The sequence below is a fragment of the Petaurus breviceps genome, unplaced genomic scaffold (assembly GCF_028583685.1).
Source record: "Petaurus breviceps papuanus isolate PSGF00001 unplaced genomic scaffold, PetGlider_PUasm1.0 175, whole genome shotgun sequence".
Classification (NCBI taxonomy): domain Eukaryota; kingdom Metazoa; phylum Chordata; class Mammalia; order Diprotodontia; family Petauridae; genus Petaurus; species Petaurus breviceps.
The window spans coordinates 191464-218938 of NW_027185764.1; the positions used below are offsets into that span (position 1 = coordinate 191464).

Below are 27475 nucleotides of genomic sequence, written 5' to 3' on the forward strand. Positions count from 1 at the left end.
TGTGTGTGTGTGTGTGTGTGTGTGTGTGTGTGTGTGTGTGTGTGTGTAAAGAGAGAGATCCCCTCAGACAGAGAGGAGAGGAAGAGGATAGAGGAGTTCTTGAATATATACTTGTTAGATGAGCTTGCATTCAACATTGAAGGTCCAACCCTCCAACTTCCCAGATTCATAAGTATTTGTTTTCATACTTTATAGTGTTTCTTGTGCTTGTCATCAATTCTTTTTTAACAAAGATACAAGTGTACTCCTTCACTCTGCCTCACAGAATCTCCAGTTTTCTTAGAGGCTCAGGTCAGAGGCCAACTCTTACCAGAGTTCTTTTCTGAAATCATTCCCCTCATTCCTCTGTTGTTAACTTATACTATCTGTGTACCTGTTGTAGGCCCCGGCAGAATGTAAGCCCTTTGAGGACAGATAATGTTTCACTTTAGTCTTTGTATTCCCAAAGAGTTGTTCCTGTAGCCGTTACTTAATGAATGTTTAATTGAATTAGCAATTTATTTGAGTATAATTTAGTGATACCATTTTCAGGCCAAATGTAAAATGTATCCTTATGTTAAGCAATTGTTCCATATTCTACTGACTAACACATAATTGACATTTACAGTAAGACATAATTTGGCATCCACAGAGATGCATTAAAAACCAAAATTTAATGTCAGGCCGATGGGCAAGTAGTTCATAAAAAAGGTAAACCTTAATCACTATGGCCTATTATATGGAGATGTGGCTTTATTTCATACATTCTGTTCCCTTTCTAAGTTAAATAAAAAGAGTCTAATCCTGCTGCTTTGAAATAAAGCAAATCACCAGGAACAGGAAGGCTGTCTGCATGCTATCAGGAGAATACAACATACTGACTGCCCTCTATTTAAACAGATCTGTGTGGTGCAATTTTCATATGTGTGCTTCTGTTCAGTGTTCAGCCCATGGTTTTTTCCATATATGGGTAGATATAGACATTCCAGCCTCCCAAAGAGAGGCCACATAGCCAAACGGATACAGAATTGACCAGAAATCTGGCAATTTGTATTTTTTATCTCGACTATACCAGACCTTCTATCACTTATGTTTAAAAAGGTTTTGAGAACCTGAATGTGTCTCCCTTACAAGATACAGTACCATAGCAGATTGCTTGACTTGTAATGTTAAACAAAAACAAAACAAACAAAAACCCTGAACCCCATCTTGGTGATATGACTTTAGGAATACACCCCCTATGGACCCACATCTCCGGTGCATCTTCCTCTTGCAGTAATTCATCATGCTAGCATCATATGCTTGACTCAGGTCTGTTGGGTAAAACATAAACTTCTTTACCCCTTTCTTTTCATTTGCACAATTATGACCTTTTTACTACCTTCTCTGATCCCATAAGGTTCTTTTCCTTCTCTTATGTCCTATGATACTTAGGCACAGCAGTACAGATGTCTAGCCCCCAATTATTCACTAATTATGCATTTATGATGTCTTCTCAGATTAAAAATTTTCTGAAGACAAGAAGAATGTCTTGAACATTGTTTATGTCCTTTCTGTCGCCTTCTTCATCCAAGAGGATCTTTATGGTTTGCAAACTATCATATATATGTTATTTCATTGAATCCTCACGGCAATCCTGTGAGGTAGGCACTATTATTAATCTTATGTATTAGGACACTGAGTCATAGAGATGTAAAATAAGTTTTCTAAACAAGATTTGACCCCCAGTGTTCCCGACTTTTGGTCAGGAATGCCTTATTATGGAATGGAGCTGACCTGGTCTGAAGGCTGGGTCAAGACAGCACAAGATCAGGCAGGTCCTATCTACTAGGTGCCCAGTGTGAATCAATGCTTTTATTTTTTTTAATTCCAGTATGAAAACAGACATCATCATGTCTAATTTGCTTTTGCCAGGCCTGTGACTTCATTGGTATGGGCAACTTACAGTGAAGAATTTCTCTCTTCTACTGCAGGTCTATACATTATTCACATTTTATAGTCTCAGAGAATTTCCAGAAACACTAGCAATTAAGTGCATTTCTCAAGGTAACAAAGTCAGTATGTGGCTCTTCATGACTCTGAGGATAGCTCTTAATTTTATAGCCATGCTACTTCTCTTGTAAGTGATACTGGTATCTCAATGTGTAATGCATATTTGCACACAGGCCCAGGTGCCCAGGATGCCATGTTTATGTTTGGGGAAGCCCGTTGTCAGAAAGCTGCCACCAGATAATCTACATTTTGTTGCTGTTGTTTTCATGAAAACAGGCTACCCTTCTTCTCCTTTCAGGGCAGTCCCTTTCTCTCATTGGTGATTTCCTCCCAGAATCTCCATTTTGGTCAAGGACCCAGAACATTCATCCTTTATTCTTTGGACTTTACCTCCACACCACAATATGGATACCTTCCCCCCCATTTTCTTTTTACTTGTCACCTCCCACCATCAGGATATAATCTCCTATAAAAATTGTTTTTACATATAATTGTGGAAAAATTAAATATGAAATAATTTTTAAAATAAGAGTAAGCTCCTTGACAAATTGTTTTTATTTTTGCTTGTTTTTATAACTCCATCATAGTCCCTGACATATAGCGAGCACTTAATAAATATTTGTTGACATGTAGGGGTTGTGGTACAGGCGTCCATAGTGGTGAAATCTCAGATCTTCTGTAGTATTACAGTATTGACAACAGTTATACAAAACACATTAAATTAGATGTCTATGCACACAAAAATATATAACACATATATATGTGTTTATAACCAAACATTTCTTTAATTTGTCATTGGAGAGAGTACAATCATTTACTCCTCCATAAACACAAGTATATGTATGTATATTTTGTGTAATTTATTAGCACTCTATTCTTTCCAAGTTTCTTTAGTCGTGTTACATCTGTTTCCACCTTGAATATAGTTTATTCTAAACCCAGGATCCCTTTTTGCTTAGTTCCTTGAATGCTGCACTTCTGGTTGTATTCCCCTAGACTGAATTTCCCTAACCTGGCTACTCCCCAGGGAGTCTGTGTCCCCCGAGTGCCTGCCAATCTCACTCTCCCCAGATAGAAGCTTGACCACCCCTTCTTGGCGTGCTGTAAAGCATATCCTCTTGCTAGTCATTGACTTCTAATATTAGCTCACTTTTATGTAGCCCTTTACAATTTCAAAATTTCAATTCCCTTTGAAGAAGGGTACAGTAGGGAGAGTCCAGGCACTTGAAGTCACAATGACTGCCTTCGAGACCTGGGTTTCTCCTCAACCACTCTTTGCAGGAGGGAGTAGAAATATGATGGACCCAAAAGAGAGGAAACAATTTGCTTAAAGTCACAGAGCTAATAACAGGGCCTTGAACTCAGATCTTCTGATCCCAAGTCCAACAAACTATTCTTTTAATTTTTTTTATTTTGAATTTCATAATGACCCATCATTGCAACTGAAGGCATAAATTAAAACAGAGATGAGGATCTATCTATCTATCTATCTATCCATCCATCCATCTATCTATCTATCTATCTATCTATCTATCTATCTATCTAGAGAATTATGAACTCGTATATGTAAGCTTAACCAAGAAGTAGCAAATTATTTTTTTATACTTTCTCCATACTTTTCTATTTTTTCTCTGCAACTTTTAAAATACTTTACTGATACTTTCCCCTTCTCCCCCCCTCACCGTATCTTTTACTTCTTGCCAAATCATAACCCTCCTCTTCCTAGATACTGTAATAACACACACACACACACACACATACACACACACAGTCAAGATAAACCAACCAAAATGTTTGCCACATCTAAGGATGCAGGTATGGTTCTATGGTTCTAGTCAATCAAGTCTCTACCAAGAGGTAGAAGATATGTTTCACCATCGCATTTTAGAAATCAAAGTTCTGAATTCTTTCTGAGCTGCTTCCCTTCCCACTCTAGTGGTCAGTGCATACATTGTTCTCCTGGATCTTCTCACATTAATCTGTAGCAGTACTTCCAAGTCTCTCTATATTTTTCAGAATCTATTATATTCATTGTCTGTTCTGCTACATCATGGCAGGGAGGTGACCCTGGACTTCTCAGTATAATGCCAAAGGAGACAGACTCTGAAAGTTGTTAGCAACATGGAAAGACTTCAAGCTTGGGCAGCTACATCTGCTGTCCAGAGACCAGCCTGAATAAGCTCAGGGCCAGAATGCTGGATGGATTTTATTGGCCACAAAAACTAACAAAGGCAGTGCACCAAGGCAAAAAAGAGATGTGATCTGTATCATGTATGGTGTGCTTGAAGAAAATACAAATGGAAATGGAGAGGAAGCTGATGTTTCCCAGGGATCTCTTGCTATCTTGTTCCATAGTTAGAGATATTTTACAATGGGAATGAATATCTACCAACTGCACACTTGGTGGGCATCAAAGTGTGAAGGAACTGGATGATAATGCAATATTCTCTGGGAGGAACAAGAAAGCAGGCAAGTTTTACTGGATTATAATTTTATATATAAAATTATATCAAATATGGCCATTTAAAAAGAAAGTAGGTAGTTTATGAAAAGTTTTTTTTTTTTTACTATTTTCTTTTGCACCTGCTAAAAGCATTTCTTTTTGATGGGTACTTTAAATTCCATTGATTAATGCATTAAGTAAATATAGTCATGCTCTACTATTATAGTTTTCAATTAGTTGTGAATATAACCTGAAAGAACCACTAAAGTGAAAAGAAAAATTTATTTCCATATCTGCATCTACGATTAGTAATCTCCACTTGGTCTTCCCTTCCCCCAACTCCTAATTAAAATAACTACAGTATTTTGAATGGCAGCATATGGGCTTGTTGCTAGTTTTATTCTCCATACATATAAATTCCTAAAACCTGGTTTCATTATCTAAAGAATCAGTTCTAATATATTAGGTTTACAATGACTGAGTAATTGGACAAATTTGAACAGTTCAGAAAGTAATGAAGTTAACAGCATCTATCTTTACACATTTCTCTATAGAACTGTTGGGCAGAAAGTAAACTTCTGTGCTAAACAGTAATCATTAACTTTTTTCTCAATGAATTATTAAGACTGTTCTTTAAGGGTGAAAATTACAAGAGGAATTAATGTCAAGTGTACAGTTGCATTGCCTGAGGAATTTGATTGTAAAGTAATCCAGACCATTTGATTTTGTGCGTAATTTAAAATGTTAAATTTAGTAGTAAACAATAAGTATATAAAATAATAACTAGGACTTTTGACACTTGGGGTCAATTCACTTGGGGGGGAGAGAGAGACAGAGAAGGAGAGAGAGAGAGAAAGAGAGAGAGACAGAGAGAGAGAGAGAGAGAGAGAGACAGAGAGAGAGAGAGAGAGAGAGAGAGAGAGAGAGAGAGACAGAGAGACAGAGACAGAGACAGAGAGACAGAGACAGAGAGACAGAGAGAGAGAGAGTGAGTGTGGTAGTAATGTCATCTATCAGCCAGAGTTCAAAAAGACCACCTCCCATAGTGTTCACCCACATCACTGAAAACCTATGAAATTCCCCTTTAAAAGGGTGACATGGGTCCCCAGGCCAATGCTGGTATCCCTGTGGCAAGGTCCATAATACCTTATGCCACCAACCCCAAGGATGGAGCAGAGGTATAAGAAGACTGTGGGGTAGGAAGAAGTCAGACTCAGGAAAAAGGGCATATACTGATATGACCTAAGAGATAACTGAATGAACCTAGAGATAACTGAATGAACAGGGACAATCATAAAGTCAAATCTTAGAGTAATGGGGTGAGAACAGAACTCTGAGGTAGAGGCAAGGTAGGCCAAAGATTTCTAGGAGTATAACATATGTTCCACCCACAGGTATTAACACCTGGAGACAAAGCCATAGTTGCCTCACCCTAGTTACATATCTGATTAGTGTTCTTTATCACCAGAAACAGGCTTTTAAAAGCAAGACTTGTTAACAGATTCATATCAAGTAAGTCCCTTAACTATTTTTTTTGTTTTGTTTTTGCAGGGGGGAAGGTAGGGCAATTGGGGTTAAGTGACTTGCCCAAGGTCACATGGCTAGTAAGTGTTAAGTGTCTGAGGCCATATTTGAACTCAGGTCCTCCTGACTCCATGGCCTGTGCTCTATTCACTGAGCCACCTAGCCACCCCTCCTTGATTATTTTTGAAAGATCATAGAACTGGCTTCCATGTTTCCTGTTTTACAACTTGGACATGGCAATGCAAATTCCATTTGTGAAGCTAAAGTTCTTTTTGCCCCTAACTCAGACAGTATTTCTTTTTAATTTGATGTTGTCTCCTTAAGAATAGAGATTATTTTATTCTTCGGGTTTATATCCCTAGGGCATGCATGTGCTTAAAAATTGCCTATCGATTGATCCAGCAATACTCTTGGTAGGTCTACATCCCAAAGATATCAAAAAAGAAGGAAAAGGACCAATTTGTATAAAAATATTTGTAGCAGTACTTTTTTATGGTGGCTAAAAATTGGAAATCAAAGGGATGCCCATCAATTGGAGAATGGCTAGACAAGCTATGTTATATCATTGGAATGGAATATTATTGTGCTATAAGAAATGACAAGCAGGATGATTCCCTGGAAAGACTTACATGAACTGATGCAGAGTGAAGTGAGCAGGAACAGAAGAACATGATACACAGTAACAGCAATCTCATTCAATGAAGAATTGGGAACGATTGAGCTTTCTCAGCAGTACAATGATCCAAGATAATCCCAAAGGATTGATGACGAAGCATACTATCCACCTCCAGAGAAAGAACTGATACTGTTTGAATGCAGACTGAAGCATATTATTTTACTTTCTTTCATTTTTTGCCTTTTGAGCCTTCTTGCACAGAATGACTAAGTTGGAAATGTTTTACATAACTGCACATGTATAGCTTTAATCTGTTTGCTTACCATCTCAGGGATTGGGGAAGGGAGAGAGGGAGGGAAGGATAGAATTTGAAACTCAAAAGCTTTAAATAAAAATGTTTTTAAAAATAAAAAAAAATGCGTATTGAGTAATATTGTGCCAAAGAGATAGAATTGTTGCCTCAAACCAACCTGATATTCCCTCTTGGATCCTCCACTCTTTCATCCTTACAAGGACCATTATTTCATAAGAATAAGTTCCTTATGAGAATATTCCCTCTACAAATACTGTCTGGGAAGGAAGGAAATCTTTATCTACTCCCTTCTTCCCTACTACCCAGAAACATACTCCATATCAAACAAAACTCATTTAAGTCATCAATTCTGTTATGTATCTGTCTATCTACTTGTACGTGGTTGGTTGCATGCTATCGCCCCCACTGAATAGCAAATTCTTTGAGAAGAGGTGGAATATTTTGTTTGTTTTTTTGCCTTTGCCTTTCTGTCTGTGCCCAGCATTTCACATAGTACCTGGTATATAATGAATGTTTACCAGAAGTTTGTTGACTTATAAAATGCAGATCCGTGCTTGCTCTACAACTTGTGCTTTTTCTTTTCTTTCATTTTTTTAAGCAATCGGGGTTAAGTAACTTGCTCAAGGTTACATGGCCAGTTATTTCTGGATGTGGGGCTAAGTATCTGAGCCCGGATTTGATCCCCAGGACATCTTGACACTGGAGCCGGTGCTCTTACTTGCTGAGCTACCTGGCCGCCCCTAAGCAATTGGAGTTAAGTAACTTGCTCGAGGTTACGCGGCCAGGTGTTTCTGGGTGTGGGGCTAAGTATCTGAGCCCAGATTTGATCCCCAGGTCATCCTGACACTGGGGCCGGTGCTCTTACTCGCTGTGCTACCTGGCCGCCCTGAACTTGTGCCTTTTCTTAGAGAACTGCTTGACTTCTCTGAGAAATTTAATGACCTGCCCAGGGTCATATAACCAGCATGTAGCAGAAATGGGATTACATCTCTATCCAGAAGTAGAATTATATCTCTATCATGCTACTACCATGTTGCTTTTTCATGGATAGTTCTTTGTCAACTAAGTAACCTGCAACAGATGGTATTGCCTGGAAATTTAGGTTTAAGTGAATGGAACACTGTTTATAAATATACTGTTATAAAACATTAAGACCTAAAAATCTCTGACAAGACACTTTAAATAACTTCTGTTTAATCATCATAAAGTCATTATTTAAACTTTTAGATTGGTTTCTTAGGTTCCCTTAGACTTCGAGGCTCCTAAATATCTTTTCTCCCAGGATTCAACTTGCTAATAGATTGACAATGTAATAATTCCTGGGGGTCCTCACCTGCTTCTACATATCAACTTCCTTGCTTCTCTCTTTACCATTAAACTTCATTCTATGAAGAATCTTAAAGGTATTTTGTCTCTCAGATTACCTTAGTAACAGGCAAATATCCTGAGGAAATATCACATCTCTCTAGTTTAAAATAATATTGACAGCCAACTAAAAAGAATTTGTAAATCATAAAGTGCTAAATATATGTGTTGTTGTTATACTAACAATATTGTTATTATTACTCTAGGAAAGACTTTAGTAAATCTTCATGGGGTATGGCTCTGGGGGATGCTGAGCTCTAGAAAAAAATAAGACGGGACTGGCATAGATAGAGAAGGTAGGCATAAGACAAACTAAACTGCCTTCACTACTGTCAAAATTCAACTTTGTGACTGTTCTTTAGGATAATGCCTTTAGAGTTGCAAGTAACAAAAAAGGTAATCTAGTTTAATCTCTTTGCTTTACAGATGAGAAAATTAAGTCCAAATGAAGTAAGTTAACTGTCTCTGGTCACATGGGTGATAGAGCTGGTGATAGACCCCAAGGCCTCCGATTCCAATTCATTTTGCCATGCTTTTCCAGGCTGCTGTTCCAAGCCTTCTGCTGCTACCCATATATGGAAAGGGACCATCTGTGGTCATATATGACATACCCATATATGACAGTGACATCCCTGGTGGGCTTCCTAACTTTGAACAGGTGTGTCTAGATGGCGATGACTCTGTAGAGTGTGAGGAAAGCATTGCCCTTCTACTGATAGATTTGTCAATTCCAGCAACGGACACTTCAGTTCAGTTCAACAAGCACCTATCATGGGCTAGTGATAGTGTGGAAAATAGCACGAAGTGGGTTTTTTTATAGGCATTGCTTTTATGGATCTTATGTTATAATGAGATTATCAGAGCAGGTCCACATCATCTATTAAATCACAGCTAATGAAGGAGTGGCTGAATGGATCCTGTCAATTCAAGAAGAGACTCTGACTCATTTTAATCGCAGACATGGCATATCATATGGGTTATCTGACTTCTGCTGGATCTCCATTCCTTTGAAGGTATTTCCAGCAGTAGATGGTCAGACAAAACCAGCAAATATGCTTTGTCTATCAGATGACAGAAGGATATGAGTTACTTCAATGCAGAAGTCAGGGTGAAAGGAATATTTAAGTTAAAACATTACATTTCTTGAAACTATACCATGTAATTATGCTTCTGCAGACCAAAGTTTATTTTGAGAGTGTATATGAATTGATATTCCATGTGATCCACAGGAATTCTCATAGTTCCAGGAGACAGTAAAAGAGGCTCCCAAAATGTTTGGTAGACCCTCTGTCGTGAACTTATGGGGGTAAATGGAGGAGTCACACAGGATGGAAAGGCATGTCCAGGTTGCAATTTGCATTATTGGAGGTAACCTGTAAAGCAGCTGGATCATCAAACCATCTGGGCAAGTCCAAAAATCATATCAAAGTATATCAAAGCACATTCACTATTTGAAGTGATATGTTTTTAAATGTGCCCATTCTCATCAAATAAATAAAACTTAGCAGATAATTAAATAAATTAAATAATAAATAAAAAACTTAGCAGATAATTAAATTAAAGAGAACTAAGAGTTCTCTAACAATAGCAAGTAGTGGGATATGGAACATCACATGTGAAAATCTTGATTTTGCTTTCAACAGTTCAAAATGTTATTTGTTCTAGAATCTATTTCCCCAAGAATTCTGGCATGCTTAGGGACACAAAAGACTACATCGAATTTTCTAAACGTTCAATGTTACACAGATGAAATAGAGTGGTATGGAGGGAGCCACTACACTATCTATACCACTTAAGGATACTGCTCAAACCTAGAATATAAAGATATAAAGATAGATATATAAAATAAAAATATAAATATGTATATATAAATATTTTATAAAAAATATAAAAAGATATAAAGATCCTGAATCATTACTAGTTGTATTTGTGCAGAATTCTCTTGACTGCCTTATTTTATTAGAATGTCCCAAACAAACTATTTAAGTTTAATCATTTCTCAACCCCTCCCCCTCCAAAACAAAACAAAAAACCCTCAAAAACATATTGCCTGGTATAAGACGCACTTCACTGCAATCTTCTAATTTAACAACCTACAATTCTACTTTGCGTGTGTATTTCATAATTTAAACTAGAAGTTATGTAATTTTTTCATTCTATCCTTCAATGTTTTTCTTGGTTCTTCTTTCAGGGAACAAGTTTCTTTCCTGCTCTTGCCTGTTTTAACATATCCTAAGGCCAAAGCCACAAGAAAATGGCCCTGATTTTTCAAAGGCTATTGCAGAATAATGCAACCTCGTGAGGGGCTCTCTTCAGAAAGCTGGCTACATGTTCTCACAAAACTACCTATTAAGGCATGAGAGGGCTAGAAAAGCCCTCTCTTTTCTAAAGGGAGTACCCATGTGCATGAAATCATGGTTCCTTGAATTCTTTTAAGGCCAATGTGCAGAAATGGGCCCATCCATTTGCTGGCGTGCGGACCCATACACAAACTGGCAGATTAGACCTTCTAAGCACTGAGACTTAGTACCTGAAACAACTCCAATAAGTTTAATTTTAAATCATTATTTGATTGATTTCAATAGCGTTATATATTAGAAAGAATACTGGAAATTAATTTTAAAATACATGAGGCCTAATCTATCTTTGTTACTTTCTGATAGCCTGACTTGGGCTCTCATATTTTGAGGCTTCTATTTTTGATATCAACCCTCATACATTTCCTCTTCAAAATTTTATATGGATCTGGTAATTAAAGAGATGCACTAACATTCAAGTGGATTTAAACAAAAATACTCTGTAGTTATACATTATCATTTCACTTATAATTTTAGTTATTTATGAGATAGTCAATGAATCCTGGATCTATAGTGAAACTTTAATATTTTGGACACTTCTTATTCAGAGTTTGTATTGTCATAGTCTACTTTTACATTATGGGGGAAAGTTTAAGTTTGTTAACAGTACAAAGGGGTATTGTAACTAGTTAATCTCTAAACTCTATTTAAGACCTAAGTCAATATAAGTTTAAGTTATTTTTTAAAAGACAAAACATTTAGTAAAGTTAAAGAGAAAAGGACACAAACTTTTCTATTAATGTGCATTTAAAAATTTTTTTTACTTCAATAGGTGTTGAACATATGAATATATATGCATATATATATTCAGGTATATACGTAAGTACTCATTTTTAAGCCATGAACCAAACCTCTTTGTACGTGGTCAGTTTCTTTTTTGCTAACTCACAGAGATGAGCAAATAAATTCTCAAATGAACCATCTTCTTAAAGTCAAGGAGGAGAATACAAGTATGGGATATGATAAGAAATCACATCATTTAAAACAATTATCAATAATAAAGTTACCGTGAAGCTGTCTATAGGGAACTATGGTCTGTGGCATTTTTGACATTTCTTAGTCCTTTGTGAGTTATCAGTGTAGGAGCCAATCTTGCAGTCAAAATACCTACATTTAAATGTTATGCTTGCTACCTGTGTGCCCCAGGCAAGTCATTAATCCTGGGTCTCAATTTTTTCATCTGTAAAACTCAGGGTGCTAGACTAGATAATCTCTGTAGTTCATATACCAAGTTAATTTTTTTAAATGAAAAGTAGATTTGACTAGTTTGTAAACTGAGGATTAAGAGAAAAGTAAACTGTCACTAGATAAATGGGAAATCAGATGAGAAAACTTACCTTATCCCCTTCTTCCACCTCACAAATTTTTTCTTCATTTGCAGGATTAAAGACTGGGAATTTTTTGCCACTTGATGAATTATGCCATTCATTGTTTATAAATATCTTGAGAAATATAAAAAGAAATTGAAGTCATATACATAGTTCAGGACACTTGGAAACAATTTTTCCACAATAATTAATGTTGGAACATCAGTAGAGACTCTTATTTATACTTCTTAATGGTACCATTTCCCCACAAAAACCCTAAATTGTAAAGGTCATACTGTGTAGGAGATTGCCATTCAAGTACAGGTTGGATTAGATGATTCATTATAACTCGTCTAATTGTTAAGATTCTGTGATTCTACAAATAATCTCCTGCCCCCAGGTTATTTTAGCTACTTTTAAGATAATATGAAGCATAGTGTACAATCTGAAAATGTCACTGGGAATGAAGGCCACCTCCGCAACAGTGCATTCAAGGGAAGCATCCAAGGGAATGATTTCACCCAAAAGAGCCAATCTGATGCAAGAGTTGCGTTTTGTAGAGTTAATTGTCTCAATTTTCCACTTCAGTTTGTGTACTTAATCATAGCATTAGTTGATTTGGTATTATAAAATAGTTCTGCACTTTAGTGAGCTTTAGAACAACAACGAAAACATGCAATTTATTTTCAGGAGCATTAGGAAAAATCTGGGTATAGAGCTTTCCTTTGTATATTTTTAAAATAAAACAAACAAACCAAAAAAAAAAAACCAACCTTGAACTGTAAGACACATAGTAGTTGCTTTGAACTTATTACATATACTTGGAGATCAACTACCCAAGTTTTAATTCCCCTTAGTGGGCATATATATGCAAAGGAAAATGAGATTAAAGAATAGCAAACTACTTAATACTGTCTAAGATTTTTTAAAAAAGATGTATTAAATAAACACTGGACATCAGAAATATGGGTTCACCTTTTCTATTTATGTCTCGGAAGGTTAAAATTATAAAGCAATGCTAATCTGTGACATATAATTTAAAATTCTACTGTCTGAAATTAGTGTTTCACCGAATACAAGCCTAATAAATCAACTAAAGTTTTTCTAGATGGCTCAGTGTATAGAGCACTGGGCCTTGAATCAGGAAGACCTGAGTTCAAATCTGGCCTCGGACACTTATTAGCTGTGTGACCCTGGGCAAGTCAATTAACCCTGTTTTGCCTCAGTAAAATGAGCTGGAGGACGAAATAGCAAACCACTTCAGTATCTTTGCCAAGAAAATCCTAGATGGGCTCATAAAGAATTGGACATGAATGAAAATGCCTGAATTATAAATGCTGCTGAAGCCCTTAGTTAAGAAATTTATATTTTATGAATAATGAAGTAAAATTTTTCGTGTTTCTGGAAAAATGTACAAAATCTCCCCCCTTCCCTCATTCACTTCCCCTTAAAATTCTTATATGGGTATAGCACCTAGATAGATTTGTAACATTCAAAGAGACTTATAAATAATTCTAAGTTTTTGTCAAATAATTATTATTTTAATTATAATTTTATGGGGCAAATTATATATAATTTTTAAGATATGATGCAATCATATGCAGGATATAAAGTAAAAACTTCAGTATCTTTGGACATCATTAATTTAGAATTCATGTTAATTCAGGCAAACTGGATAAAGTCTACTTTTATAATGTGAAAAATGTTCATTATGTATTATTATCAATTTAGTTTATTATTAATTTATATTATTAACAATATTAATTATTATTAGTTTATTTTATTTTAGTACAAATATGATGAATGAGTTAGGGAAAATGTTTTAACTGCTCAAAAGAGGTAATTCTTCTCAAGAATCCTCGAGTACTTTAAAAATATCTTCGAAACACTTGACATTAAAATGTTTTACATTAATTAAAAATTATTTTCATTTATTCATTAAATAGAGGCAATATAAATTAGAGGCTAGAATGGTGGCACTGAAGGCAGAAAGCCCTAGGTACAAATTTTACCTCTGATCTCTACTGGCTGTGTGACCCCGAGCAAGCAATCTAGCTATCTAACTTCCCCAAGTTCTAGAAACCTTTCTGAGAGTATAAGTTGTAGAGAAGATGGTGATTTGCTTAGGCAAAGAGAGTTTCCTCACCTGGGAACTCCCTTTAATCACAAAAATCCCAGATTCAAGCTATTCATTATTATACTATTCAAGCTATGGTATTCATTAAAGTCTAAGCAATGCTTTGTTACATTTATTGGATAAACATGAAAGTGAGAGAGTTTATATGCCACTAGAACAGCCTTCAAGAACCCAGAATCACTCTCTACACCATGATGACATATCAGAATAGAGTTTGGGTTACTGCCTAGAATATAACATTGGTGTGATACAAAGTATAAGACAAATCATGGGTACTGGGGAGATAAGGGAATGTCAAGACAGGGAGAAGCAATGATCAAGGAATAATGGGAGCAAAAGAAATATAGGGTTTGAAAAATCAAAGCGATTTTAAAAGTAGATTCCTAACAAGTAAAAGTTGTGAACAACATACCTTATATTTATGTAATGCTTTTTTTAGCTTACATGAGCATTTCCCTAGATATATTCTTGTTTGATCCCAATCATCCATCTACCTTTGTCCGGGAACAAAGCTTTTTTTAGTAGTTTGGCTAAGGCAAAAATTCAGTTCCTATAACACGTTAGCTATTGGTTCAAATTGACCAATCGTTATGCTATCCTATGTTTTTCCTTGACTGTATAAACATAACCAATGGGAATTATTTTAAGGTTGTTTCTAAGGTTTTAATTTAATTTTATCTTATGTATAAAGATTGACCAGTCAAGTTCAGGGGTAGAAAAATGGGATTAGAGATAAATGTAATGAAGTAGAGATTAATGAAATGAATTAATAAATTAAAAACTATGAAGTTCATTTTGAATCAGAAGCAATGGCATGAAGCTGAAACAAATCATAATCTCTTTTTAAACCTATTTTAGCAAATTTGAAAAAAAAGAAGGTATCATACTTATAGAAAAAAAAAACTATTTGTCATGTTTTAGCATGATATTACACATGCCACCAATTATTAATCTGGGGCAAAGATACATCTTGAACCATAAATATTTACAGTAGTTATAAGCCTAGAGTATATGTTATTGTAATGTCATTATAGATTCCTTAGTATTCCCCTACTCTTTCTGACAGGACACTAAACATTTTTTTTCTTTCTGAATTTTAGCCTTCTCTCTAAATAAGAATATTTTAAAAAAAATACATGTTTTTAGGTAATACAAGCAAAAGAAAGTTGTATACATCTTGAATTGTGGTCAGTTTTTACTTAAAAAGATAGTCTACAGTAATATGTTAATAACCAGTAAACAAACCTGCCTGTTAGGGCCAGAAATTTACTGGGAGAGAAATTTTGCTTATTCCCTGAGGACCATATATATTTTTCCAAGTCAAAGTGAGAACTCCCAAAGACCTTAACTTAAAAAGACTAAGGTTTCCCACTGCATCTTGGGCCATCTCCAGTTGTCCTGATCTATGTCTTACCACTGGACCTGGAGGGCTATGGAAGAGAAAGTGAAGCTGGTGACTTTGCAAAGCCCTCCCTCGCTTAAATCCAATTCACTTGCAAGTCATGGCATCATCTTCCTGATGTCATGGTCCTCTTCAAGAACAAAGAACAAACCACACAACTCTTTCTATAAGGTAACAGAATCCCAGAAAGTTTAAATGACTTGACTAGGTTTTCACTGGTAGTAAATGACAGTGATATGTTTTTAACGTAGACTCTTTGACTTCAAATCCAGTGTTCTTCCCAGAGGCACTCTGCCTCCAGGACTTAAACTCAGATCTGCTAATTCCAAGTATATTCCTCTTTCTACTATACCAACCTGCCTAGAAGCAGGGCCAGGAATAGGTTGGGGAGGCAACCATTTAAATCAGCCTGTTACAAGGAAAATATGTTACTCTTGGAGTCAAGAAAGACCAAGTTGGAATTTTGCCTCCACCACTTATGGCCAAGTCCCTTACCCTTCATGAGCCTCATTTGGAGTTTCCTCATTTGGAAAATTGAGAATAATACCTGTAGGACCTAGCATTCAGGGTGTTGTAGGCATCAAATGAGATGCTGCAGTTAATATCCTTCTGCAAGCCTGAAAGGGTTCTATGAATGACAGATATTATTGTTAGGGTACAATACAAAATTAAGTAGAAGAGATACTTTTCATAGACTTTGGAGGGACAGCTAGGTGGCAGAGTAGATAGAGCACCAGCCCTGGAGTCAGAGTCTCAGATATTTATTAGCTGTGTGACCCTGGGCAAGTTGCTTTCACACACACACACACACACACACACACACACACACACACACACACACACTCGCGCGCGCGCGCGCGCTCTCTCTCTCTATTTATATACACACATATTTTAGACATATTTTATATAGAATATTTTATAGGTAATATATTTTATATATATGATATTTTTATATATAATATATTAGAAAATTCATATTTTTATAGCAGCAAATTTCATCTTCCAAAAAATGTAGCAATTCATTTTGTGCTGTTAGATTTGCTGTTAGATTATAGTGAAGATACAAAGCCTCATGGAGACACTATCAAATTTCAGATACAGGAAAGTGTGGTTTCAAATATGGGGAATACAGATACCTTGTCCCATTTAGGATGCTGCCTCTCCGCACATTAGCAGTCACGTATAGAAGTTTTAATTTCAGTATGAATAGACAGATGGATCAAAAGATAGATACAGAGACAGATAGAGATCTATATCTCTATGTATTACAGGATTATATCATAGGAAGGGACCCTTGGGGCCCTCTAGTCTAAAGCTCCAACAAGACTATTGTGTAGAAAACACTTTTTAAGTTCTTAAGTGCTATATTTAAATATGCTATTGTTGTAAGCAGGGTCAATTATGATCATTTTCACTTTGGAGATCATAGATTTAGACCTGGAAGGGACCTTAGAGGTCATCTAGTTCAATTGCCCTCATTTTATAGATGAGGAAATCATGGAAATCAAATGACTAGCTAAAGGTCACGCGATGAGTAAATGGAAGAACCAATCTTTGAACCCAGGTCCCTCAGTTCCAAATCTTAGTACCTTTTGACTGCGTGTTATTGAAGCAAAGCACAGAGAGGCTTGTCCAAATTCACTGTAATGAATAAGTGATGAAGCTAATGCTCAAGCCCACGTCAGCATGGTACCTGAAAAGATGGTGGATTTGGATTCAGGGTTACCAAGTTAAAATCTCTCTTTTGACATTTATTGTGTGATCTTGGACAAGTCACTCAACTTCCTGTTCTAATTTCCTAACCTGTAAAATGAGGTTGAATCAGACGACTTCTAAAGTATGTTCCAGCTGTACAGGGCTTATGACTCCACGTTCATTAATCCTGCAGCTACAATTTATTACCTTTCATGGTGTCAATTTTTACAACAAAAATTAAGGAAATGGGGACACTTAGAGAAAACAGGAGGCAATAAAGGAGGAAACAAAAAAATGAAAAGGGGGAAATAACCTGTCAACAAAATAATTAAAATAAGGCAGAAGTAAAAGTAGCTTCGCAAAAAAAAAAAGAAGATGGGACAACACTGGCTATATGGGCAGATAAATATGACATTGTTTCTGTTTCATATTGTAGTCAGAGTTATGGAAAAGATTTCATGAATGAGCTCTTATTTAAAAGAAAATTAATGTTGACAATCCTTTCTACCTTTTTAACTCAGCAAGGCAAAAAAGGAGAGGTGCCAAAAAATTTCTCCCTGGAGAGTCAAACCACATTACTCTCAGGCGTTAAAACAAATAACTCTACACCTATTTCTATAAGCCAAATGTACAGAGAGAAAATATGCAAACACTATAGAGTCCCTAAAATATTATTTCTAACAAAATCTATGGCATTGTAGTCCCAGTGCTTTCAAAGTCTTAATCTCTTCTTTCTAAATCTTGCTATATAGTTTATGGACCATTTAAGATCTTTCCATTAACAGCCACACAATTCAAATAAAAGTGTGACATAAAGTGATTGTAGCAGGACCCACAACAAATACAAACAACATTCTGAACCTCCTCTAAAAAGAATATGTACTTGAAGCCATGAAATCTCTTCATACAAGGGAGCAAGTCAAAGATATGAAACTTTGTGTTTAGTCAAATATTTGAGTTTCATAATTGTTTGTTTTTAGGAGTTTTTAAAATTGAAATGCATAATGACTTAAGCAATCTTATAACCTGTCTAAATAACCAAGACCCTGTCTACACAGCTCTTTAAGCCTAGTCTTTTTAGAGTGTGCTATTGGCACTCCCTTTTGGTCCCCCAAGCAGGTCAACTGGCACCTGGATGTGCTGCCTTCTTGGGCTGTCCCAGGAGTGGCCAATAGCCACAAAATAGAAACACCACCCTGGATACATTCATAATTCAATTTGTACAATAGATGTGTTCTTGGGAAGTTATATGTAGATAGATTTTGTCAATATTAAGGATTCTACATTGACTAAATTTTTTTTACTTCAAGACATGCTTTGTCAATTTCTAATTGGTCTTTTATTGAAAATGCTTTGTAATACTTCATTTTTTTTTAAAAAGAAGTTTCTGGGTTTTATTCCCTTCTTTATTGGGTAATGTTCTACAAGTAGCCACTTACACTCATTAGGGAACTTGCTATTTGCCCTTGGAAATTCTTCAAAGCTAAGAATGGCTATTAAAGGATTCACACACTACAAATGTATTTGTTAGAAGTTTAGATTTTTTACAGATCAGATTGTCTTGAAGTGAAACACACCCTGTCATCAAAAAGAAGTTCCAAATGGCAACTCACTATATACTGTGAATTGATGTAGATATCACAAGACTTTTAACTTAATAATGGCACACAGCCATGTAATATGTGAGAGAGAGGTTAGCAGTAGTTGGTAGCACTAGAGAATTTTGCTGCCCCCTAACAAGTATGTTTTGAATTAACTCACAATTAATATACTACTAGAGGGAAGGGCTTCTGTATAATTATAGAGAATAGCTAGCTAATATATTCCTCTGGTCTGTGCTTCAGGCCAGATCCCTTCTCTAGGTAGTGACATTATGTCTAGAGAGAAAAGAAATGATGCTGACCCAGCTGATGAAGCAAGCACCCTTTTTGCTGCCTTATGTAGGTTCCCTCCTTCAAGCATAGGCCTTGAAATGAAGACTGGATAAGCATTCAATGGGAATGTTATAGAAAAGAAAATTCTGTTCAGATATGGTTTGAACATAACAACTTCTGAGGTTCTCCTCCCATGCTGGGATTCTATAATCCAATTTCTTCCGTGTCTTTATCTTAGCTAGCTCTCACCAGAAGAAAGTGACATGATAAACCCATTCACAGAAAGGTACATGTGAGAGAGGCTTGCCTTGTTATTTATTTTTTTGCTTTTTGGAGGGCAGTTGGGGTTAAGTAACTTGCCCAAGGTTACACGGCTAGTTTTTTTTGTGTGAGTGTTAAGTGTCTGAGGCTGGAACCGAACTCAGGTCCTCCTGACTCCGGGGCCGGCACTTTACTCACTGCGCCACCTAGCCTCCCCCTAGCCTTGTTATTTTTGCATTTAAAAATTTGATGCTAGGTAATACAAAGGCATGATTCTAAAATCTCAGAATCTCAGGTAGCACTGACAGTCTGTGAAACCTTCATGGGGGTTGGAGGTGGGGAACAGGTTGAACCCAGTGCTATCTCCTAAGTGATTTTCTCCTCTGCTTATAGATAGGAAAGCATGTCTTATTGAGGCAGAGAGTAAAATCAACTTTTAATAGCAAGTTAGATGTATGCATTGAAATGGGCTTTGCTCAGAGGGAACAGAACTCATCTAGGTATCAAAAGCACTTTCTTTTTCTCCTGAAGCCTAAAACTTGTGAAAAGTGATGCAAATTGTTTTCTTTGTTTTTTAACCAGATGATAATGTCACTGGCCCAGGAGTTAAAAATACACGTATTTCAAGTTCTTCCCTTCCCTATCATGTACCTTCTCAGGTCGAACTAGAAGGTCTCTCTACTCTGCACCTTCTATATCTGGGCAGATGGCAACACTCTTGTTGTCTCAGAAACAGATGAGCAAGAGCTGGGATGCCAACGGCATCAGGCCTCCAGATACTTAGGGCTCCAAGTGATCAAAATCAAATTACATCAACATGCTTATGTGTCACAACAATTGCTTCCTCTTTGGTAAGCCACACAGAAACTGAACAGTTCTTGGTACCAAGGTGCTTTTAGGTTCCTAATGGAGAACCAAAGCTACTGGCAGGCACCTCTTTCTCACTTGAAGGGCTTACACAAAGTCGTAAATAAAGCAGCTAGTACTCTCTTTCTTAGGAAAATAGAGATGTCAGCAGCATACAACGGCATGAACTAAATATAATTTCATTTTCTGTTTTAATGTATTCTAGTCTACAATTTGTATAGGAATAGAGGAGGAAAGAGTTGCTTTTGAAATAACTTGAAAAATATCTGAATTTAGTAGCCTCTCTGCCTATGGGCCGTTTTATCAAAAACGTCCAAATTACGAATGTTAAGTATTCTTGGTGTATTCACTCTTCCAGGACAGTAGGGGGACTATTTATCAAACAAAACCCAAGAAGCTATCCATAGTTTAAAAGAGCTGAGGTCCTTTCCAAAGTGTCTCTAAAATCAAGCTGATCCCTAAAGGAATTAAAAACCACCATATGTGACTTCAAACAGGTTGATTATTCTATTTTATGCCTCAGTTTCTTTGGTTGCAAAATCATGGATTTAGATTAGAAAACTTTAAGTACTAAAATTGTGACTGGGGTTTTATTTGTTCCAAAGCTTGCCCTATACACCATCCTTTGGGCGTTCATCCACTTAGGTAATGTCTCCTTGACTTTTTTTCCTAAAGAAAAGGAAAATGGTCAAATGCTATTAAGACTTTTCCTGGTCTCTTAAGTCCTCCACAAATTTTGATAACTTTGATAACAACTTGGTCATGATCCTGATCCACAGAACATGGCTGTTGAAAACTACATGAGAAAAATCATAAGGGAAAAACTGGGGAGAGGGGATAAAAAGCTACATAAGTAGCCATGAGATACAGAAAAGGCAACATAAACAAGGTAGTTCCTTTCCATAAAGAAGTCTTTTTATCTATTTCTTTCATTTTGATATCATCTACATTTCCTAATATATCTCTCCTTTCTTCTATTCCAGAAAGCTCTCCTATATGTCAAAGAATAAAAAGGTGTGTGTGTAGGGCGGGGGGGGAGAGACAGTTGAGGAAAACTAAACCAAAACACTGAAAAGGTCTGACAAAATCACCAATGTTCAAAAAGATTTTCTGGAACCATAGAGAAAAGACTAAGAGGACTGGGGGCAGGGATGAGAAAGAGAGACACAGAGAGAGACAGAGATAGAGAAAAGTGAAGAGAGGATTTAACATAAATTCCTTTTATATATGTGACCTGAAATCCAAGTACTACCAAATCAATTCAGGAAGTATTTTGTAAATCCCTGTGCCCCATCTGATCCAGATACATAATCTTGGGAGCCTCTCAGATCTCAATACAATTAAACAATGAGAAAAAGATCTGAGTACACAGAAGGATAATTTTTTGAAATTATAGACAAGGCATCGTTATTTATTTTTAAAAAAGAAACTCATTTTCATCTAAATACTTGCAAAGGCACTACACTATCATGAATATAATTAATAATTGTTTTTTTTATAAATCTAACATGTTACCTATGATAACAGAAAAAAAAGATGCTGAAAGTTACAATGAAATAATAAGGAAAAGGTCCTTTAAATGTCATATGATGCTTGTAGAAAGATTGCATGATTAATTTCTCAACTGGGAGACAGGTAAATGACCATCCTTTTATTTCCAGTTTAACCTTCAAATACTTTAGTTGCTTGTCATTAATTTAAGTTTGGAATAGACCTTTGGTGAAGTAACTATACAAGAAGATGCAAAGTGTCAGGCGGTTTTAAAAGTTCACTCACTCATTCAGATTTAATTACATACATAACTGCAGTTCTTCCAAGTGTGAAAAGGCTTTGGCTAACAAACCAAATAATAAAATGCACTTTAGGGAAGTACATTTTCACAGAACACACACCTCTGACTAAGAAAAACCAATTTATTACAGTAGTCTTACCCACACATGCCATAAACAGAAACACAAAATACCTGTAAGTCAGATTCACCTGCCTCTGAAATATTGACTTTCTTTCACTTTTTAAAAGAATGTTCTAGGGAAAGGATTTGAAGTACACCAGCCCTAAAAACAGTAGGCAGTTATTAAAGGTTTGTTGAATTGAATTGAATGCCGACTCCAAAACTTGCTTGTGTTTATGGAGTTGATAAACCTGAGCGTGTTTTTTAGTTTGTTTGTTTTTTGACTTGCCGTTTACCTTACTAGACTGTAATCTCCATTAGACTTTAAACAGCTTGCCAGTTGGGATGGCTTGTTCATCTTTCTAACCACATCAGCACCACCTTCAAACCTCACAAAAAAACCCCAAAACAAAATAGAGAAATTCCTTGCACAAAGGGGATGTTCAAAAGATAGCATTGACTGCAGTATATGTGTGTGTGTGAGAATATTTTAAAATTTATAAAGAAGAAAACATTTAACATTGACATTTTCCTTGACTTATTTTAAGAAGAAAAAAAATTATGAACTTTTGCAGAAAAAAACAGCAAGAAAAAGTGGCACAAATGTATTAAAAACTAAAAAAAAATCTTAGAAACCATAAATATTTCCCCCACAATTAAGGAGGGTGAGTTCTATCCTTATAATTTTGGGTTTGGGATATATGGTTTTACTAAAGCATATAGTTAAAAGCTACTTCAGACATCAACCCAGTATGTTGAACAGAGTTCAGTCCAGTATATTGCCAGAAAAGGAAAACAAGGCTGAAGGATCGAATGAGAAAATATATGCAAAGCGTTTTGCAAATCATAAAGCACTACTATATAAATATTAGCTACTTTTTCAGTCATCTGCCTTTGCATAGATAGCTGCTTATGGCAGATCATTGTGGATGAATCATCCTAAATCAAACCAGCTACTATCTGGAACATAACATTTAAAGAAATGTTAACATTAAGGTCCCCACTTGGGGGTGGGGTAGGATGCCTCTAATGAATGATAACCTTATGGTGGAGGGAGGGGAACACTGGTGGGAATTTTGCAATTGTTTCAGTTGCACACGTATTTACCCAGTGCCTTGTCTTCAAAATCTTGCCGCAGAATTATTTACAATAAAATTAAAAGCCATTTTTCCTTTCTCTTCCCCAGTAAAGTGCTTCTGAAAGGAATGTTTCGATGAATTTGACAGCTATTGGTCATTCACAATTTATGGTGCTAACACGCACTTTCCAATACTGATGCTTTGCAAAGGAGGAAAAAATAATCACTCAGCTGACTGAGGCTGTCATGTACTGTGTTGATGAAAACAGAAACATCCTGAAACTTTATAATGCTCAAACTGTCCAGAGCTGCAAATAATGAGCCCCTTCCCATCTCCCGTCCCAGTTACCCTTTGTAATTAGGATTGCTAGTTACTCTCTAGTTTGTTCAGCAAGCAAAAATGGCCATGTACAGATCTGCAACATGACTAGCCTTATTTTCTGCTCTGCCTTTAAGTTTACCTTGGAGTTATACATCAAATTACAAAAATATCACCACCACTTCTTTAAAAAGTCTTTGGAAACTCTTTGGAGCTGCTAGGATTTAACTTGCACACTTGTACACGTAGCACAGAAATAATTTGGAAATTAATAATGTGGGAGTCTTTTACCAGTCTCTCAGTGGGAAGGTCTGAGACCCGGGATGGCTCTCTGCTCGTCATAACATCAACTAGTTAGCCATTGTACATCTATTGCAAAAGCAGTCAACTTGTTCAGTGAGATAAATAAATGCGTTTTCTTTCCATGTGAAAATTATGCCAGTGATGCCAACCCACTTTATTTCCCTTAATTGGCTTTCATTCAATTTATAGCTGTGTAGCCTGGTCAAGTTATACAATAACCACACTATATCTTTAAAAAAAAAAGCCTGTCAATTAGGCATGCCATCTTATCTCGAATTTCCTATGAGTTTCTCCATTAAATATACTTACTGAATTATTTTTTCCCCTAGTTCAAATAAGTCCTATTCCCTCCACACATGCAGGTCTGTGTGGTATAATTTACTAATGAACCTGCTAAGTGATTTGCCCTAGCTCCTATAAAAAGAAACAGAACGGTTTAAGAATCAGAATCCAAGTAATCTTAGTACATGGTTATTGTCCTACTTAATATCCTCTATTTAGAAAGATTCTTCATCTAGATCCTCACTATATCTGGTTTCCACTTGTATACTTATGTAAGACCTTTTAATAAAACTTAGTTGAAAGTAACCTTTTCACTCTGTAAGTGAATTTTTCACCTGCCAAGGCAAGGTAACAGACATGCTGTCTAAGCCTACTAACCTTAGTATATTCAATTTTCCAGTCTTTGAGCGGAGCAGGTATGGTCCCCTCTGCAGGGCTGACTGGGGTCTGCTGCTCCTCTCGGCTCTTCTGCTCCCCACTTGCAGACATTTCTAACCTGGCCCCTGAAACACAGGTGAAGAGAAGTACTAGCCAAGCTCAGCGATTTTGTCCAGATTGAGCACTTCGCTTTATTTGTTCCTTTTTATCTGAATGGACTAGGGATGATTTGCATACTGGGATGTGATTGGATGAACCAACAGAAAAGGACACTACTTATTTGTAACACCTAAGGTAGGAAGGCTCGACTTCAAACTTCAATCCTGAGACACCATTTCTCACCAGACCTGCAGCTGCACTGGGAGATAGTTTACTATTTGCAGATGAATTTATTTACAGAGCTTAAATCTGTGACAAGAGTATGCAGCTGCTTCAACTGCTGTAGCTGAAGTCTGCCCCCCACCCCTTTTCTTTTATGTTACTATACAAGTTTTATTTCTCTGACACACTTAAGCAAAAGGAAAAAGGCAGAAATCTTTGGGTGCTCCCATTTCTGGGAGGTGGAAGAAAGGAGAGAGATCGTGTTTCAGCTAAAGGGATGCTTTATAGCCTACAATCATATTGTACTTTACCTTTTTCAAAGCATTCTACCTATCTTATCTATATCTCACAACAGTCCTTTGAGATAAGTGCTATTATTGTCCATCTTCTGCAGAAAAATAAACTCAGATTCAGTGACCTGACCTGGATCTGTTACAACGCACTGACTCAGTTTAGCTAACTCCTTTGAATGAGTGACTACTGTGCTTATTCTGACTAAGCATTTTAGAGGAAGGTAATACTGCTGCCTACTTTGGCCCTGAACAAGGTGTAGGTTTAAAGAGTGTGCTGGATGCCTGGGTTCAAATTCTGGTTCTAACAGTCGCTTCCTGAGTGATTGATGGTTGAGCAAGTCACTTCCCCAGTCTAGGACTCAGTTTCCTCATCTGTAAATTGGGAATGGTAATACTTTCATTTATTTCCTCATGTGATTGTTGGGAAGAAAGCTCATTGAAGGTTATAAAAATATGAGTTAGTATTATTAATAGGAGACAGCTCAATGGTAGGTATGAAGCTCAGTTTCTTACCCACTAAACATGCACTCTCCTCCATTTGATGTTTTAACACTTCAGTTCCTCTTTCATGAGAATCCCCCATCTCCCCCCCCCAAAAAAAAGAAAGAAAGAAGAAATGAATAAAAATGTTGTTTGCCCTACTTTTGTTTTGGAAAAATCAGCTTTTCTATTGCTGACAAAATGTGTTTTCTATTAAGTATACAAACACAACAGCTGTTACTTAATTTGGCTAGATCCATGCCCCCCGGCAGCTGTGTTTTCTTGTGGTCCCTCACTTGCTCACTACTTGGCATCCAAATACCAATTGGCTTGATGAAGACGGGGTTAGAGCTGCTGGCCTCAAGTTAAACGCCCTCTAGCACACTTGGCTCACAACTTCATTTCTCACATTGTCTTCCTCTACCATGTTTTACTGACATAAGACATGTCACTTTATATTATTCTGTGCATTGTGTTTGGCAAATCCACTACTGTAAACTATAAACTGCTTTGTAAATCCTTGAAAATAAATTAGTATATTTCCCAAAAGAGAAGTGGTCAAAAGATATGAACAAACAATTCTCAAGAGTAATTGCAAACTACTAGCAACCATTTGAAAGAATGCTGGAAAACACTAATAAGAGAATAGCAAATCAAAACAGCCCTCAGGTTTTACCTCATCCTTAGCAAATTGGCAAAGATAACAAAAAAGGAGAATGGCGTTGGAGCAGTTAGGGAAAGAAAGGCATGTTAATGCATTGTTGGTAAAGCTAACTAGTCCAACCCTTCTGGAAGGAAATTTGCAATGATGCAAAAAGAGTGATTAAAAAACCCATTCCCTTTGACTCAGGGATTCCACTGGTAGGCACACCTCAAGGACATAGAGGCTCTGTACCCACCCTGATATTTGCAGTGGTGTTTTTGTGGTAATAAAGAACTGGAAACAAAGTAAAGACCCATCAAATGAGGAATGAGTAAACAAACTCTGCTACATGAATAGAATGGAATATTACTGTGTTGTAAGAAACAACAATCTCAGTAATACCTAGAAGCCTTCAAATGCATTAACTGATGTAAAGCAAATAAGCAGAGCCAGGAAAAAAAATATTACAAAATGGTTTCAATGATGCAAAAGGAGAGAATGTCCACAGGATAATAAAAGGAGAATGCTTCAAAATCATAAAGAAAAAAGGATTGTCCCCCAAAAGACATAGAGACGATCCTTCCTTCCCATTTGCAGACATAGTAGGGGTCAGAGGCATCAATAGGCATGGAGCAGTGTTGTGTGAACCACTGCATTATTACATCAGAATTTTTAGATGTGTTCATTGGGTTTTGTTTTTTAAGCAATTGGGGTTAAGTAACTTGCTCAAGGTTACACAGCCAGTTATTTCTGGGTGTGGTGCTAAGTATCTGAGCCTGGATTCGATCCCCAGGTCATCCCGACACTGGGGCCGGTGCTCTTACTCGCTGTGCTACCTGGCTGCCCCAGTTCTTTTTTTTTAAAAAATATTGATTATAAGGCATGATTTTCTGAGAGAGAAAGGGATAATACAGGGAGAAATCTAGGCAATGTAAAAACAAAATATATCAATTCAAATATTTTTAAAGAAAGAAAATAAATTAGTAAGACTACCTGATAAAAATTTCCTTTATCTGCCTTCCCATGGCTATCTGCTGTTCTTGCTGTTCCATTTATTCAATAAACATTTATTAAGAGCTTCCATTTGTACCCTATGAGCCAGGTAGAGCTGTTTTAGCAGGCATCTCAGTCCAAAGAAATTTCTGACCTCAAGTTGATAAATTCACTGAGAATTATTTTATATTTTACCTTTGTCTTTTTAGCCTCAATCCCTGATCCAATGCCTTGTACATAATAGGCACTTAAATGCTTGTTAGATTGGATTTGGAAATAGAATATTTGGGTTTGAGTCCTGAACCCTGGCCACTACTCAATAACTAAGTGACCTTGGGCAATTACTTTCACTTTTCTAAGAT

At 36.5% G+C, this 27475-nt stretch overlaps 1 protein-coding gene across 1 annotated transcript in view; it reads right to left on the minus strand.

The window, feature by feature from the left end:
* Window positions 1-24565, minus strand: part of LOC138158549 (aldehyde dehydrogenase 1A1) — a 67799-nt gene extending 43234 nt beyond the window's left edge. The window contains exons 1-2 of the mRNA XM_069084598.1: window positions 24384-24565; window positions 11927-12031 (exon numbers count right to left, since the gene is read on the minus strand). Coding sequence (XP_068940699.1) covers window positions 11927-12031; window positions 24384-24494 — 216 coding nt within the window. The 5' untranslated portion in view covers window positions 24495-24565. The remainder of the gene's footprint in view (window positions 1-11926; window positions 12032-24383) is intronic.
* Window positions 24566-27475: the final 2910 nt, after the last annotated feature.